Source organism: Leopardus geoffroyi, chromosome B1 (assembly GCF_018350155.1).
Source record: "Leopardus geoffroyi isolate Oge1 chromosome B1, O.geoffroyi_Oge1_pat1.0, whole genome shotgun sequence".
Taxonomy (NCBI): Eukaryota; Metazoa; Chordata; class Mammalia; order Carnivora; family Felidae; genus Leopardus; species Leopardus geoffroyi.
The window spans coordinates 113,575,259-113,593,850 of record NC_059327.1 but is presented as its reverse complement, the minus strand read 5'-3'; the positions used below and the strand labels follow the sequence as shown (position 1 = coordinate 113,593,850).

General features: G+C 37.7%; 1 protein-coding gene across 4 annotated transcripts in view; it reads left to right on the top strand.

The window, feature by feature from the left end:
- SEC24B (SEC24 homolog B, COPII coat complex component) overlaps nt 1-9,567 on the top strand; it is a 101,263-nt gene extending 91,696 nt beyond the window's left edge. For all 4 annotated transcript variants that reach the window (XM_045470644.1, XM_045470636.1, XM_045470627.1 and 1 more), the window contains 5 exons: nt 528-665; nt 3,608-3,712; nt 4,515-4,607; nt 8,320-8,423; nt 8,670-9,567. In XM_045470644.1, coding sequence (XP_045326600.1) covers nt 528-665; nt 3,608-3,712; nt 4,515-4,607; nt 8,320-8,423; nt 8,670-8,784 — 555 coding nt within the window. In that variant the 3' untranslated portion in view covers nt 8,785-9,567. The remainder of the gene's footprint in view (nt 1-527; nt 666-3,607; nt 3,713-4,514; nt 4,608-8,319; nt 8,424-8,669) is intronic.
- Nucleotides 9,568-18,592: the final 9,025 nt, after the last annotated feature.

Below are 18,592 nucleotides of genomic sequence, written 5' to 3'. Positions count from 1 at the left end.
GACAGCTCGGATCCTGGAGCCTACTTCGGATTCTGTATCTCCCTCTCTCTCTGCCTTTCCGCCTTTCCCTGGTTCATTCTCGCTCTTGGTGTCTCTCTCTCTCTCAAAAATAAATAAACATTAAAAAAAATAATATGTGGGAGCAACTTAAAGAATGGTATGCTTTTATAGCACACTCTTAGTATGTATGTGCTTCTGGAACAAGACTCTAAGGAAAGGATTTACTGTCCATCGAACATCTTTCCAAGTCTCAAGCACTATAATAACTGTTATATATGCATCATCTTATTTAATCCTTATCACACCCTAGAGAGGTAAGCATTTTTTTGTTTTTCTTATGATAATAGTATAGCTTTGAGAAGCTAATAACTTGCTCACCTATCTACCTGTTCAGTGTCAGAGCTGAGAATTTAATCCAGGTCTGTTTTGAAGCCATGCTTTTTCCATGACTGTGATGGTATGTATACTTGTTTTAATGTTTGTCTATATTTGTTTTATTTGAAAATATGTATTTTTTTTCCTCGTAGAAAGCATTTAGAACTGGTACAAGCACACGCCTGGATGATCGTGTATATGCCATGTGTCAGATAAAGTGTCAGCCACTTGTTCATCTAATGAAAATGATTCATCCCAACTTATACAGGATAGACAGATTGACAGATGAGGTAGGATTTTTAAAATATATTTGAGCGTCTTGATTCTACAGCTAGGCTGCTAATGTAAGGTGCTAACAATTTTTTACATCTGCTCTTTCCCTATATAATATAGTAAATCACGACACTAGCTGTAGAGTTGGTTGAACAGTAGGACTATTAGATACTGTCTATGGTTATGGAGTTTTCAAAAATAACGGGAAGTAATTCAGCTTATGGGTTTGGTTATATTTATTACAAAGTAAATTGTAGAGTGGACATTTCCATTTGTATTTGGTAGATACTGACTGTTCCTGATGTGATCAGAATGCAATTTTTGTTTTTGTTTTTAATTCCAGTATAATTAATGTATAGTATAATGTTATATATAACGTTCAGGTGTACAATATAGTGGATCAACAATTCTGTACATTTCTCAGTGCTCATCATGATAAATGTACTCTTAATCTCCTTCACCTGTTTCCTGCATCTCCCCCCACCTTCCCTCTGGTAACCACCAGTTTGTTCTCCATAGTTAATAGTCTATTTTTTGTTTGTTCCTTTTTTTCTTCATGTTTTCTTAAATTCCACACATGAGTGAAATCATGGGGTATTTGTCTTTCTCTGACTGACTTATTTCATTTAGCATACCATCTAGATCCACCCATGTTATTGCAACTGATAAGATATCATTCTTTTTTATGACTAATATTCCATTATTTATATATACCACTTCTTTATCTATCCATCTGTTGATGGATACTTGGGTTGCTTCCATACTTTGGCTATTTTAAATAACACTGCTATAAACATAGAGATGCTTGTATCCTTTTGAATTAGTGCTTTTGTATTCTTTGGGGAAATACCCAGTAGTGGAATTACTGGATTATATGGTAATTCTATTTTTACCTTTTTGAGGAACCTCCATACTGTTTTCCACAATGGCTGTACCAGTTTGCATTCCCACCAATAGTGTATGGGGGTTCCTTTTTCTCCACATCCTCGCCAACACTTGTTATTTCTTGAGTTGTTGATTTTGGTCATCTGACATGTGTGAGGTGATATTTCATTGTGGTTTCGATTTGCATTTCCCTGATGGTGAGTGATGTTGAACATCTTTTCATGTGTCTGTTGGCCATATTGGGTGTCTTTGGTGAAATGTCTTTTCATGTCTTGCCCATTTTTTAATTGGATTATTTGGGTTTTTGTTCTTTAAGTTTTTTGTGTATTTTAGATCTAACTCCTTATTGGATATGTCATTTGTAAATATCTTCTCCCATTCAATAGGTTGTCTTTTGTTTTGTTGATTGTTTCCTTTGCTGTGCAGAAGCTTTTTATTTTGACATGGTCCCAACAGTTTATTTTTGCTTTCATTTCCTTTGCCTTAGGAAACCTATCTGAAAAAATGTTGCTGTGGCTGATGTCTGAGAAATTGCTGTCTGACATGCCCTCTTCTAAGATTTTTACGATTTCAGATCTCAGATTTAGGTCTTTAATCCGAGTTTATTTTTGTGTATGGTGTAAGACAGTGGTCCTGTTTCATTCTTTTGCATGTAGCTGTCTAGTTTTCTCAACACCATTTGTTAAAGAGACTGTCTTTTTCCCCTTGCATATTCTTGTCTCCTTTGTCAAAGGTTAATTGACCAAATAATCACGAGTTTATTTCTAGGCTCTCTATTCCGTTCCATTGATCTATGTGTCTGTTTTTGTGCCAGTGCCATACTGTTTTGATTACTATAGTTTTATAGTATAACTTGAAATCTGGGATTGTGATATCTCCAGTTTTGTTCTTTTTTTTCAAGATTGCTTTGGCTATTCAGGGTCTTTTGTGGTTCTATATGCATTTTAAGATTGTTTGTTTTAGTTCTGTGAAAAATACTGTTGCTATTTTGATAGGGATTGCATTAAATCTGTAGATTGCTTTGGGTGGTATGGACATTTTAACAATACTTGTTTTCTAAATCCATGAGCATGGAATATCTTTCCATTTGTTTGTGTCATCTTCAATTTCTTTCATCAGTGTTTTATTGTTTTCCGAGTACAAGTCTTTCACCTCCTTGGTTAAGTTTGTTCCTAGGTATTTTATTATTTTGGGTACAATTGTAAATGGGATTGTTTTCTTAATTTCTCTTTTTGCTACTTCATTATTAGTATATAGAAATGCAGTGGATTTCTGTATATTGATTTTGTGTCCTGTGACCTTTCTGAATTCATTTATCATTTCTAGTAGTTTTTTGGTGGATTCTTTAGGGTTTTCTGTATATTGCAACATGTCATCTGCATAATGAAAGTTTGACTTCTTCCTTACCAATTTGGATGCCTTTCATTTTCGTTGTCATCTGATTGCTGTGGCTGGATCTTCCAATACTGTGTTGATGAAAGTGCTGAGAGTGGACATCCTTGTCTTGTTCCTGATCTTAGGGGGTGGAAAGAGCTTTCAGTTTTTCACCATTAAGTATGATGTTAGCTTGGGGTTTTCATATATAGCTTTTATTATGTTGAGGTGTGGTTCCCCCTGATACAAGTGCAATTTTGATTATATTATAAACCAAATCTGGTATCCAATAGTTATTTTTAATATGCAAATTTATAGTGTCTTTCTTGTGTTAACACTCTACTCGTTGGAATCTTCTTTATTTTGTTACTAGAAAAATGTAAAAAAGTAGCTTGCTTTGCAGCAGATTTAATAGTCATACTTTTAATGTGTCCAGATCCCAGAAGGGAAGGAAATGGACAGATCATTTTACGTATTCATGTTTTTTATTTTTGTAATTTGAATATATCTGAGTGTCTTGATTCTATAGCCAGGGTGGTAATGCATTATCAATAATTTTTTTGCAACTTAGAAAATTCTCAAGTGTCATTTTTTAGTATTTCATAAAACGCTGGTAGTAGCCTTTACATAAGTTCCAGACTGTGATGATAGTTATATAAGTTCCTTCACGTTTCATCTCTTTTTTTTTTTTTTTTTTCAGGGTGCGATACATGTTAATGACAGGGTCGTACCTCAACCACCTCTTCAAAAATTGTCTGCAGAAAAACTGACAAGAGAAGGTGCTTTCCTTATGGACTGTGGCTCTGTAAGCACCCTCTACTGATGATGTTTAACACTGTTCTGGCTGGCAAAAGCAGAAACACTTACAGAGGCCAGCTCTGTTATCATAGGTCAGGCAGTGAAAGGTGGGATTAGGAACTGAGAAGCAATAAATTGGTACCTGGCACGAGCCAGGTATTTTAGACTTTTCTAGTCAGATATCATTTTATTATTATGCATTATTTATTGTCATGGGTTATGTATACTTGATAAAGAGAAGTAAAAAGATAAATTCTGTCTAGCATCTAGAATCATTAAATTCAAAGGGACCTCAAGAGTCTTAAGCAGTTTCAACTTCTCCCCATTGTCTAAGCCATTAGTGATTAGGAGTTCAGGAGAAGTCACTGGGCCAGATGGTGGTGAAGGGTGTCAGAATGATCAAGATAGCTTCAAAACGATACCTTATGAGCAGGAAAGGAGGGGTGAGGGAGAGCCCTTAGTTAAAATACACAGATAGTAATTGAAATAGTGGATAGGAAATACAGTGAGTCAGTTATCCTGGCTAAAGCACTACCTCCCTATTGGGGGAAAAAAGTAAGGAAGATGGTAAAATAAAATAATATTTTATGGGAAGTCTTGAAATTTAAGCAAAGAAGACATGAACCACTCTAGATTCTTGAATATGGATTCCAAATGTACCAATTATGAGTTTCCTTTTACTTTTATGTTTGTTCCTAATTTAAGATGGTATACTTTACCTCTTTTATGCTTCACAATTTTGAGAAAATTAGTTATAATAGGTTTCTGAGTACGGAGCTTTAATATGTTGTTGGGTTTTTTTGTTTTAGGTTTTTTACATTTGGATTGGAAAAAGCTGTGACAATAATTTCATAGAGGATGTGCTTGGGTATCCTAATTTTGCATCAATACCACAGAAAATGGTCAGTGGGCTCTACACTTTTAACTTTTTGTATGCTTGTTTGTTTATTTTTTTTTTTTTTTAATTTTTTTTTTTCAACGTTTATTTATTTTTGGGACAGAGAGAGACAGAGCATGAACGGGGGAGGGGCAGAGAGAGAGGGAGACACAGAATCGGAAACAGGCTCCAGGATCTGAGCCATCAGCCCAGAGCCTGACGCGGGGCTCGAACTCACGGACCGCGAGATCGTGACCTGGCTGAAGTCGGACGCTTAACCGACTGCGCCACCCAGGCGCCCCTGCTTGTTTATTTAAAATGTTCAGTGAGATCAAATTCACATACAATTCACCATTTTAATTATCATAAAGTCAACTCATTAGCTTTTAGTATATTTACAGTGTTGTACAACAGTCACCAGCACCTTAATTTCAGAGCATTCCCATCACCCCAAAAGGAAACCTATATTCCAAATTCTCCCCTCCTGCTTTGCCCTAGCAACCCCAATCTACATTCTGTCTCTGCAGATTTGCCTGTTCTGGACATTACATTTAAATGGAATCACATAAGATGTGGCCTTCTGTGTTTCATCTCTTTTCATTTCTCATAGTATTTTCAAAGTTCATCCCCATTGTAGCACATATGAGTACTACTTCATTCTTTTTTTTAGTTTATGTGCTGCGGAAGGAAGCACAAGTACTTCATTCTTTTTTTATGACTAAATAATAATTGTGTAGTTATGCTACATTTTTAAATCCAGTCATTCATTCATGGACATTAGGGTTGTTTTCCTTTTGGAGTTACTGTGAATAGTGCTACTGTGAACAATTTATGTACAAGTGTGTGTGTAAACATATGTTTTCAGTTCTCTTGTGCATACCTAGGAATAAAATTGCTGGGTCATATGATAAACCCTATGTCTGATTTTTTGAGGAACTGCCAAATTGTTTTCCAACAACTTTAACTTCTAAGTTTTTTTTGCTGATAATAAACATAATTTTTTTCAGTGGGCCTTTTCTGGATGTATATTAACCCATACCAAAGAAATATGATTCTGAAAATAGTTCTCTATTTTATTAATGAAAAGGCTTACTTTAAAGTCAACGTAATTTTATCACATTCTGGTATTGTTTGATTGATTGACTGATTTTATTTTGACACATTAATTCCAGAGTTCGTTTCTAAAACTCAACAAATGAAGGTAATAAGGAAAAGTTTAAGAAGAGGGAATAATGTCAGCAGAGGGAAAAGCATATGAAGAATAAGTTGTTGTTGTTGTTGTTGTTGTTGTTTGTTTATTCATTTTGAGAGACAGAACAGGCAGGGGAGGAGCAGAGGAGAGAGAGAACCCCAAGCAGGCTCTGCACTGTCCGCTCTGAGCCTGACGTGGGGCTCAAACTCACAAACCACAAGGTCATGACCTGAGCCGAAATCAAGAGTCGGACACTTAACCTACTGAGCCACTCAGGCACTCCTAGAAAATAAGTTCTAAATAAAATAGTAAACTTTCTTCCAAAGCTGTAGTTATTTAAGCACTGTGATAGTGGCACAATAAATATATCAGGGGGACAAAATAGAAATGGATGTAATTCATGACAAATAGAAGGTGGTAAAGATTGCATTTAAAGAAAAAAATACTAGAAAAATAATCTTTATTGTATTAAAATGGGTAGGGCCTTTGTAAGTCCGTGATGGAAAAGATTAATAAATCTGAGAGCATTAAAAAAAACATTTCCATGTGGTAAAATAAATAAAGACAAACAATAAAATCAGAAGGTTATCTCTAACTCAGGACAGAAAAAGGGCTAATTTCTCCAGTATTAAAAGTTTTCTTACAAATCTTTAAGAAAAAGACACCCCAGTCCCCTCAGAAAAAAAGGAAAGGAAAAATGGGCAAAAGATTTGAATAGGCAATTTATAGGAGGGAAAATCTAGTAGTAGCCATGTGAAACAATGTTCAGCTTCAATCATAGTTAAAAACAATAACAGTAAATAAAGTTTTCTATTTAAATATTTTCTATTTAAATTTTTAGTCTATACTTTGAGTTATTTAGTTTACTATTAATTTGGCTTTGGAAAAAACTTCATCATATAACATATATATAACTTACATATATAAATATATTTATTAAATTTATAAAATATACTTATGAAAACATATAAGAATAGACTTTTTAGGTCTTTTAAAAATAATCTCGCACATAGTTTTAAATATGCATACACTGTTCTTTAGAATCCCTTGTCCTTAAATTTTCTTTTAAGTTTTAATTCCTGTTAGTTAACATACAGTGTGTTATATTAGTTTCAAGTGTACAGCATTAGTGATTTAACACTTCCACACATCACTCGGTGTCATCATGACAAGTGCCCTCCCTAATCCCCATCACCTATTTAACCCAACCCCACCTCCCTTCTGGTAATCATCAGTTCTCTAGAGTTAAGAGTCTGTTTCTTGGTTGGTCTCTCTCTCTTTTTTTTTTCCCTTACATTGTTTATTTTGTTTCTTAAATTCCACATATGAGTGAAGTCTTAACAGTATTTGTCTTTTTCTGACTGGCTTATTTCACTTAGTTTATACTCTAGCTCCATCCATGTTGTTGCAGATGGTGAGATTTCATTCTTTTTTATGGCTGAATTATATATATATATATGTAAACACCACTTTATCCATTCAGTCAATGAATACTTGGGCTGCTTCAATATCTTGGCTATTGTGAATAATGCTGTTATAAACATAGGAATGCTTGTATCCCTTTAAATTAGTGTTTTTGTACTCTTTGAGTAAATGGGTAGTGTCACTACTAGACCATAGGGTAGTTCTATTTTTAACTCTATGAGGAACCACCACACTGTTCTCCATAGAGAGTGCACCAGTTTGCATTCCCACCAACAGTACAGGAGGGTTGGCATCCTTGCCAACACCTGTTGTTTCTTGTGTTGTTTATTTTAGCCATTCTGACAGGTGTTCTCATTGTAGTTTTAATTTGCATTTCCCTGATGGTGATGATGAACTCTTTTCGTGTGTCTTGTTGGCCATCTGGATGTCCCCTTGCCCTTAAATTTTAAGGACTAAAGGAAACATACAGTTCTCTGAGGATGACTGTTATTAGAAGAGGATGTAACAGGGGCACCTGGGTGCCTCAGTCGATTGAGTGTCTGACTTCAGCTCAGGTCACGATCTCACAGTCTGTGAGTTTGAGCCCCGCGTCAGGCCCTGTGCTGACAGCTCAGAGCCTGGAGCCTGCTTCGGATTCTGTGTCTCCCTCTCTCTCTGCCCCTACCCTGCTCATGCTCTGTCTCTCTCTGTCTCAAAAATAAATAAAAACATTTAAAAAAAAAAAAAAAAAGGAGGATGTAACATACAACTGTTGAGCAAATTTGGAAATCAGCAATAGCCCCCTTCAAATGCATGTTTCCTTTAGATGAAACATAAAAGTGCAACACAATACCAGTGGCATATTAATCATGGTTTATGTTTTATCGACTTAGAAAAAATATAATATGCAGGTAAAATACCAGTGACATATACTTATCATCAAACATGTGTTATTATCTTATCCAAAAGAATATAAACAGGTTTGTGAATAATTTCAATTTCACTCATTTGGTTGCTGCTTTATGGCTGAGGATAGAGTACTGGTGGTTGGTGGTAGGGGGAACGAATCATGATTTAGCTCTAATATTGCTGAAGTGTGTGAGAAAGGGAAATAATTTCCTAACTATGTTGCTTTTACCAGACACATCTTCCAGAGCTAGATACACTTTCATCAGAAAGAGCGAGATCCTTTATCACTTGGCTTAGAGACAACAGACCATTAAGCCCAATTCTTCATGTGGTAAAGTAAGTACTTCTGTAACTCAATTATGAAATTGCCATATCCTGTGCAATCTGTGTGAAATTGCTTGTCTGCAAAGCAGACTTTAAATAATATTATGAAAATGTATTCTAGTAGAAGAATGCTGTTAATTGATAAATATCCCTTACGTTCCATTTTCCTAAAGTCCCCATGTATTAATTTTTTTTAATGTATAATTATTCTTTTTAATAATGTGCATCTCTAGATAAATACCCTTTTTTCTTTTTCAGAGATGAGAGTCCTGCCAAAACAGAATTTTTTCAACATTTGATTGAAGACCGAACAGAAGCTGCATTCTCTTACTATGAATTTTTGCTTCACATTCAGCAGCAGATTTGTAAGTGAAGTGAAATAAAATTGAGTAAGAAGCAAAAGATCCGTAGCCTGAGTAAAGCGTACTCTGTCAGAGAAGCACACAGGCTGTTTGAAATGAAGGCATTTGTTGTCACAAGACACAGTGCGTAGCATAGCACCCCGAGGCTTTGGCAGAAGGTAAAGGGGAAGAAAGAACTTGACAGATTTTCTTCAGCCTGAATTAGTGGTCATGACGATGCTGTTTCACCAAGTATATTTTGAGTTGGTTTCTACACATTTTCAGTAGTGCAGCAGTACAGTGCCCTGTTCATTGCAAGCTGGCAAATTTATGTAGCTATGTGGAATGGTATGTCCTAATGTCAAGTTAGGTAAATCCCTTTTTCCTATACTTAATATAACATTTCTGGACTTGAAACTCTGACAAGAGATGCCAAAAGGCAGTGGTACCGTGTTACTTGTTTATATGAATTACTTTTTAACAAGGAATGATTTGTATTCATTAAATGAATTCAATATTTTCCCTGTAAAAACAATAGCATTTCAGTACATGAACTATAGAAAAATATATATAATGTACATAAATGTTACATTTGTAAAGAAAATGTAAAAATGTAACTACAAAATATGAATTGCTTAAACTGTGCTGCATCGTTGGATGACAACTCTTTTGTCACAGTTAGAGAATGAGGTTGACTAATGCATATGATGAATTGAGTCCACAAAAGAAATACAAAACTCTTTGTAATTCTGTTAAATCTTTTATGTGGATTTATTTATGATCAGCCTACTAATTAAAAATATTTTGCTTGACAATATTTGGTGTCTTTTTGTGTGTGGGGAGGGTTGTTGGTGTTACTTTTACATATAGGATATGTTGAATTTACTACTTGAATTTAGTAATATCTGTGAATCAATACGTTTTTATTACTTTGTGGACATTACCAAGTACTTATTCTGTTTGTATTCTAAAAGCTAATGTTACTTTCAAAATACATACAAGTATTGACTAGGAATAACTTAATTTGTCTTTCTCAGTTAAATTAGGCATTTTTTTCCTATACATTCATAGCAAGAAAATTTTCATGACATAGTGACTATCCTATTTGTTAAGATTACCCATCTTGAATTTTGAGAGTCATTTTATTCTAATGAAAAAAATCTCTCATTTACTAACAGGTTATTTACTATAAAAACTATTAATGATCTATTAGATCATTGAATGGAATTTTATAACTATAAAAGTCCCATCAATTAACTTCAGAAGGAAGAAGGAACTTGGTGTGTTTAGTGGGTGATTTTTACTGGTTATGTATTTGGTGGCTCTATTTTCTTTAGATAAAAATAAACGTATTCTTCTCACATTCCTTGATGCAAATGAGAAGTTAAATGACTCACTCTAAATGACTTCACTAATTAATGACAGAGCTAATAGTAAAAACCAAATGTTCTCCCCTCCCACCACCTACTCCCATCCCAACCTCACCCCCAAGACTGTACTTGTCTCTGTACCATGATGCCTCCAGCAAGGGTGAATCTTACTGAACTTTGGGAAAAACTACAGTATTCTAAGGGCAACTAAATATTGTAATTTTATAACAAAAACTATCTTGTTTCTACTTTGAGAAAGAAAAAATCATTTGGATATTTTGTTACTCATTCAGGAGGTAATTTTAAGCACTTAATACTTGTCAGACTTTGTTCCAGGCATAAAACAAACAAAATCCCCACTTTCAAAGAGCTTACAGGCTAGGGTAATGGTGTGGAGGACTGAGAAAAAGACAATGTATTTATATGTCAGGTGTAATGAATGCTACAAAACAAAATAAAGCTGGATAAGGGAATCAAGAATGCTATTTTTGGTAGTAACTAGGGAAGGCCCTTCTGGAAAATGACAGCTGAGCAGAGACCTAAACCCACACAGGTGTCTGGAAGAGCCAACCAAGCGGTAAGTGAATATGGAAAGTACCTTTGGATTGCACTTGTTTTCTCTGTAAAATAAGCAGCAGAGTTACCAGCTGAGAAACGGGGAAAGTAGGAGAGGCTTCAAGAAATAGTCGCTTAGGGGAGTGAGAGGTTAAATTGACCAGTGGCACGTAGTAGGATTGTCAAGCAGCACTTAGGACCTTGCGGTGTGAGTCTTGAACATAAAGTGGAACCATTGAGCTCAGCAGTGCCTCTTGCCTCTGGCCACATCCAGCTGCTTCGTGGAGGGTTGGACTTAAGCAGGATTGGTATGAGGAGGAACAGAGGAGCAAGGGAATTGAGGACGCATGCAAGGGAGAGATTCATTTAAAGGAAAGGTGCACATGAGGCACCTGGGTGGCTCACTCGGTTGAGTGACTTCAGCTCAGGTCATGGATTCGAGCCCTTCATCAGGTTGTGTGCTGTCAGCTCGGAGCCTGGAGCCTGCTTCAGATTCTGTGTCTCCCTCTCTGCACCTCCCCCGCTCTCGCTCCGTCTCTGTCTCTCTCAAAAATAAATAAACATCTAAAAATTTTTAAAAAGAGTATGGACACCAGATGGAATGAGCTGGAAACATAGGAAGTGATAGGATATGGAATGCTTGAAATTGAGATTTGGGGAAGTTTAGATTTTGGTGATGACAAGATCTAGGGTCTGTCTGTGGGAGCGGATGATTGGGGTGGTGGAAAAGATCACAGGAGGTGAAGAGGTCAGAACTTAGAACCCAAGGTTTTTAGATGGATCATTTATTCGACTATTAAAATTTCCAAGGAAAATGACAAGAAATAGTCATAGAGAGATGGGGACTGTAAAAAAGGGAGCAGGGAATATGCTGTGGTGTGATGGCATGAGCTCAGAGGACCTGGGGGAGGCAAGGAGAAAGGATAATCTGGATGTCCACAATGAGGAGCTGAGGAGTGCCTACCTAGGGTTTGAGATAAAAAACAGACACCTCTTGAAAGGTTTGCAAAGGAAGTTGTGCCCTCAGAAGACAGCCAGGTTCGTTAGAATGTGTAGGGACTGACATCAAATGGAATGTAAACATGATGAGTTAATCCTCATGTGAGATGGAGAATCTCCTTGCCTCCAGGGGGGACGAGTCTCTGGCCACTTGTTTTGTGAAGCAGGGACTGACAAGAGGGACAGACGTGCTTACTAGGAATTCTGTGAGCCCCTTTTTAATTAATTGAAGCTGTCATTAAGTCAGAGGTTCTTAGCGTGTGTAGTGGGAACGGAAAGAGAATTTCCTGGGAGACCTTTTTTGATATACATCTCTTCTGCTTCAAATCATATTCACCATCTGGTAAGGGGTTGACCAGAGAGATGTATTTTTTTTAAAAGAGTATCCCGGGTAATGTGAGAAACTTCCTAATCCCCTGCTAGAACCACTGCTGAATAGGAACATACAATTTGATTTATAGAGCTGCTGTTTTCATGCTACTTTGAAGGAATACTTCTATAGAACAAATCGAGTATAGTTCACAAATCAGTGGAAAAAATTATATTTTTTATACATTAACTTGTATTGCAAAAAAATATTTGGAAGCTATTTGTGGATATTAATCTGTTGTGGTCAACATGCGAGGCTATAATCTGCACATATTAGCAACATGTAATACTAAGAAAACCATAAGTACTTTATGCAAACTAACTTTTTTTAGAATTTAAAGTAACTTTTAAAGACATTAAAAATACTTTCAAAGCCCCTCCCCCCCCCTAAAAAAAACCCTCACAAAGCTGAAAACAACACTGCAGATATTATCTAGGTGGAATCACTGATAAGTGAAAGAAGACTTTAAGTGGAAAAAAAGCACTTAAGCTTTGGCATATGAAACAGATACCTCCTGAGAAATAAAAGTGGTAGGTAAATATTTTATGATTCACTCATTTTTTTAATCTCTGAATTCAGAGATAGAATCTGTGTCAATCAGAAAATTGTGTCTCTTCCCGTCTGCCTTCTTACAATACCTGTGAGGCATGGCACATAAAACACGTGGGCAGGAAGTGTCCGTGTATATGGCTTGAGGGGGGAAGCTAGCGCAGCTAGGGGACACAGGCTATTGATGCATTGCCTTCTGATTGGTCACAAGCTAATCCAAAAATGAAAGCCATTTCTTCAGTTGCCCTTAGTAAACAATGCATACTTCTATAAATTTTCATTTCAATTTGGAGACCAAAAGTATTACTTACTAGTAACCCACTGAGTTAAAGATTGCTAAAATTCGTATTCACTCATTTGTGAATTAACAATCATAAACTGGTGTTATTATAATTTACTTGGGGCACCTGAGTGGCTCGGTTAAGCATCCAACTTCAGCTCAGGCCATGATCTCCCGGTTCATGGGTTCGATCCCCGCATCGGGCTCTGTGCTGACACAGCTCAGGGCCTGGAGCCTGCTTCAGATTCTGTGTCTCCCTCTCTCTCTCTGCCCTTCCCCCACCTGGGTGCGTGCTCGCTCACTCTCTCTCTCTCTCTCTCTCTCTCTCTCTCAAAAATAAACTTAAAAAAAATTTTTTTTAATAATTTACTTGAGACTCTACTTCTATTCTCCTAATAAACCTGGTTCCCATGCAAAGTTCATAATTTTTCAAAAACTCCCCAAAGTGCACAGAGTCTGTCAGACAACTGACAGAAACTACCCTCCGGCAGGACTCAGGCATTTCCTTACGAGTATGTCATCACTGTTGGGAGATGTTCATGGTTTTTGCTATTTTTGCTTTTCAGGTACCTGTTGGTAGCCATTTAGGTTGTTGTTGATAGATTTGATTAGTGTGTAGTGATGTATATATGCTTATTTTTCCACTACAATTTTCTACTTTTCTATAACTACATTTTAAATATATTTTTTTTGGTACGATAGATGTAAAATAATTATACATACTCTCATTGCTAAAACAGAAATATGTGTAATTTACACATCTATCTAGCTTGTAACAGTTTATTGATAACTAATCTGTGCTGGTGGCTCAGTCGGTTGAGCATCTGACTTCGGCTCAGGTTGTGATCTCATAGTTCAGGGGTTCAAGCCCCGCATTGGGCTCTGTGCTGACAGCTAAGAGCCTGGAGCCTGCTTCAGATTCTGTGTCTCCCTCTCTCTCTGCCCCTCCTCTGTTTGCATTTTGTCTCTCTCTCTCAAAAATAAATAAACGTTAAATTTTTTTTAATTTAAAAATAAAAAATAAACTGCGCTAGTTTAAGTAATTTGTAAATAGAATTAAGGTAAGTTCAGTGTAATTACTAAGAATTTCAAAGTCTTTTGAAATTAATAGCCTGTGGCTTTATAATATTAAACATGTGTTTAAGCTTATTCTTTTCTTTAGGAATGAATAATATGCAGTTCTCAATTCTTTATTACATAGAACGTTAACTTTATGGTACAATTGTATCTGGGGTGTTTTAGTATTTATCCTGCCTCACATATCCCTGAGCCCCTTTCCTAGAACAGGCAACACAACAAACACATTCAGTTTAGTGACTGGAAAACTGATTAGCCTTTCTTACAATGGAGTCATTTCACAAAGACCCTTGGGAAAATTGTAACACACTATACTAGTTTGGAAAGTCGGTTTCATTTTTTGTGGAATTTCTTTTTTCCATATTCCAGTTTCTTTCAAATCTTGATCCTTTGGGGCTTACATCTTGTGACCTACATAGTAACAATAAGAAATGCCTATTAACATATGCTTCACATTGAAAGCTGAGTAATTTTACTAGAATGCAAGATAGTGTGCCTCTAGACTATCTGCTATTAATTAGCTAAATAATTAATTATAGAAACTGATAAGTAGTTATTTGCAGAGTCAAGATTAATAGAAATGGAGGATTGAGTTGTTAAAGCAAGAAGGGTCAAAGCTGAAAGAAGAGTTCTTTAATAGCTAGGATCCAGAGTTCTGTGTCCCCAAACAATAAGGGATCTGAAGGGTGTTTCCCCCCAAAATGTAGTGAAGCTACATTGTCTTTGTAGAACTCAAGGCAACCTTTGGGTCATAGTTGGAGAAGGAATGGGGACAAAATTGTAATGGAGAATGGGTGGGAACCAGAAGGATAACCGTGAAAGGAAAAGAACGACTGTACATTATAGGAGCTGCCCTTTGTTCATATCCAGGCTTTGCGTGTGCTGCTCCCCTTACTTAGAAAAAGGAAGCCTCTTACTTAGAAAAGAGTAAAGCTCCATCCTGGCTTTACTCACTGAGCCCCGCTCATCTTTTGGAACTCAGCCTCAAGATGGCTACTGCCTGGCAGCCTTCCCTGACCACTCCCCCACCTAGCTTAGAAGCCCCTCCTGTGTATTTCCATGCTACCTTGTGCTATCTATGTCATAGCCCCTGTCGTACTGTGTTGTAATTGACACTCTCCCTTAAATAGAGGAACTATGTTCTCCCTCAGACTAAGACAGCGTGTTGTCTTTGTGCCCACCCCCACCCCCGCCATGCCTGGCCCTTCAGAGACATTCAGTAAATGTTTAATCAATTTTGAATAATTCTAACTTAGAGATGAAATGAAAACCTGGAAACAAAAGTAAAGAAACAGTCTCTTTGGGATAAAAGAAGAAACTTAGTATACAGCTCTAGGTAGAAATTGAAGGAAAGTCTGAGGGAGAGAATGGGGATAGTGCCAGAAGGTGAGTACAAGCCCCATGAAAACTCAGGAGTGCACCATGTCGGAAGTTTCTGCAGGGTCCGAGGTCTGGAGTTTGTTGCAAGACTCCCTCCAAAAGGAAAGACGATTTGCCGTTTCTTGTGTCACCTTCCACAGTACTATGTACGATGCTTGTGTTTGTTTGGATCTTAGAAGCTACCCATCCCACAGTTCTGTGTGCTGCTCCCAACTGTCCAGCAGGTAACGTATCAGGCTGCCCGTCTGCAGTGCGGTCAGAGCAAGAGCCAGCTCCGCCCCAAGTCAGGCCGCAGTGCAAACCGCTCTGGCGCTCAGGCTTCACTGACCTGGCAGATCCAGCTGGAGTGTCTGTGGCAAATATGAATGCCGTATGCAGTCTCAGTGGAGATTTACAGACCTCTCGAGGGTGTTAGAGCACCCATATCTTCTGCAAAAAAAACAAAACAAAACAAAACTTCTTTGTTTTTGAGAACATCTCCTAGACTGCTACTGGACTGTCCACTACAAGATATCAAGTGCTCTTGTGATGTGAGCTGACCGGTGTGAACCGGCCAGTAAGACTAAGCAGGCCCAACTGTGGTCTACTGTTAAATGGAAATAGTGTATAAGATACTGGGCCCAGCTGGGCCTGAGGTAAGTTGCGTGAGCAGGTGGCTTAGATGATGAGGGCAGCTGCTCCTTCGGCCTTCGCGTCCCTTCCCATCTATGGCCTCGTGAGGTATTTCCCTGTAACCAGTTAACTAAGGAAGAAAACATGAGAACCCAGCACCAACGGGACTGCTATAGTATTAGTGTAGTGGTGAATGGAAATCCTCTTTATGGACAGAACACAAACTGTACAAGTGTCCAGACTAAGAAGGCCTGTACGGCCTCCCAGGCAGTTGCTGATGGCTACTTAAATGATAGGGGACTTGGAAGGAACAAGATTGGAAGTTAATGACAAAGAGGTTTGGAGACACAGGTATATGGATGGATTTCATAAAATGGACACAGTGAGATAGTATCTATTCTAAATGAATGTACAACAAAGGGCGTCTGCAGCAAAAATCGTCCACCTCAGTCAGGTGGCCAAAGTGACCATCTGTGAAGGTCAGCCTTTTTCCTTAGCCACCCCAGCATTTGGCTCAGTGGCTTGTGTACGAAGTTGCTGTATCTGTGAGAATAGAAGCTATGCATGGGCTAAACAATATCGATGTCCCCTCACCAAGGCTGAAATGGCTACCAACTACTATATTCCTAACCTGTTCTCAGCCGAGACCTACTTTGATTTCTCAATGTGGCATCATTCCTTGGGAAACAAGGCAGCTACCCACTAGCAGGTTGATTACACTGGACCTTTCTGTCATGGAGCAATTTGTCACCAATGGAGTAGACATGTAATCTGGGTATGACTTTGCCTGTCCTGCCTGCAGTTTTTCTGCCAACACCACCATTTATGGGCTTACAGAATGCCTTCATCATTACCATGGGACCTCCACAACATTGCTTCTGATCACATAACCCATCCCATGGCAAAAGAAGTAATGGCAATGAGAATTCGCTGGTCTTACCACAACCTGTCAACTCAAAAGACAGCAGTCCTGATAGAAAAGTGGAATGTCCTAGCAAAGACTCAGTTAAAGTGACTGCTGGTGTACTATTTCACAAGATGTAGTATATGTTGTAAGTCTGCAACCAAAGTTTTTCTCCCATAGCCAGAACACACGGTTCTAAGAATCAAGATTGGAACTAAGAGCTTTCGCTCTTAACCTATTCACAGAATTTGGGTTCTTAGTTCCCAAAAGCGACATGCTTCTACTGGGGGACACAATAATGTTCCCACTGAATTGCAAGTTGGCTTTGTATACCAACAGCCAGAAGGGAACTGATTCTGACTGTGAAAAGGAATTAATTTCCTGCTATACAGTGGGGCAGATAGGACTATATCTGGGACCTACAGGGTTTTTCAGAATGCTTCTTAATATTTTTATGTTGAATTCTCAAAGTCAATGGGATATTACAGAAATTCAGTTTAAAAAAAAAAGGAGGGGGTCACTGATGACCCAAACTCTTCAAAAATTAAGGTGTCTGTCTCCCGCTAGGTAGCGAATGCCAACTAACATTCTATACTGTGCTGAATAGAAATTGGAAAATGGTCTGAGAGGTATGGTCAAACAAAATTGACAGTGAAAAAGAACTCAATTCTAGCCCTGGATCTGTCCTATCACACTAGACCAACTCTAGTAGAAAAAAACAGGGTTTGAGAGCCACACAGAACAAAATTTGAATTCTAGTGTCTCTGGTATTTATGTGACCTGGGGCAAGTCCCTAAACTTAGTATCCCTATTAGAGATCATTCTGTGCTAAGAATTTTTTGAGAATTATATGGTACAAATATGCCAAGTCTTGTGTAACTCCCAGACATAGTAGATACAGTTGACCCTTGAACAATAATGGGTTTGAACTGTTAGTCTGCAGTTTGCTTTTATAGTATTCAGTTGTTTAATTTTGATCAGCATTATGCTAGTTTTATTAAATGAGTTCAATAGCTTCCCATCTGTTGTGATGCTTTGGAACAATTTAGATAGATTTTGGTGTATAAGGTAGGTATTATCTATTCTTGAGGTTTTGATTGAACTGGTCCATGGGCCTAGGACATTTTTCCAGGTAGATCATTAACCACTGTTTGAATCTATGACCATTGATCTATTCAGGTTCTCTTTGTTGAGCCAAGTATGGTCTTTATAGTCTTTATAGTTTGCTTATTGGTATAAGCAACTATTAATTGAGGGTTAGCTTTTTTCTTTTCTCAATTAGCTTTTTTCATCCTTTCTATTACGTTTATGTATTTCTTCTTTTTTCTTGATCATTCTTGTTTCAGGGTTGCCTGTCTTGGTGTCTTAAAAAAACAAACATACAGGGGCGCCTGGGTGGCGCAGTCGGTTGGGCGTCCGACTTCAGCCAGGTCACGATCTCGCGGTCCGGGAGTTCGAGCCCCGCGTCAGGCTCTGGGCTGATGGCTCGGAGCCTGGAGCCTGTTTCCGATTCTGTGTCTCCCTCTCTGCCCCTCCCCCGTTCATGCTCTGTCTCTCTCTGTCCCAAAAATAAATAAACGTTGAAAAAAAAATTTTTTTTAAATATATATATAAATTAAAAAAAAACAAACATACAAAAAAAAAAAAGTCTTGGGGCGCCTGGGTGGCTCAGTCGGTTAAGCAGCTGACTTCAGCTCAGGTCATGTTCTCACGGTCCGTGAGTTCGAGCCCTGCGTCAGGCTCT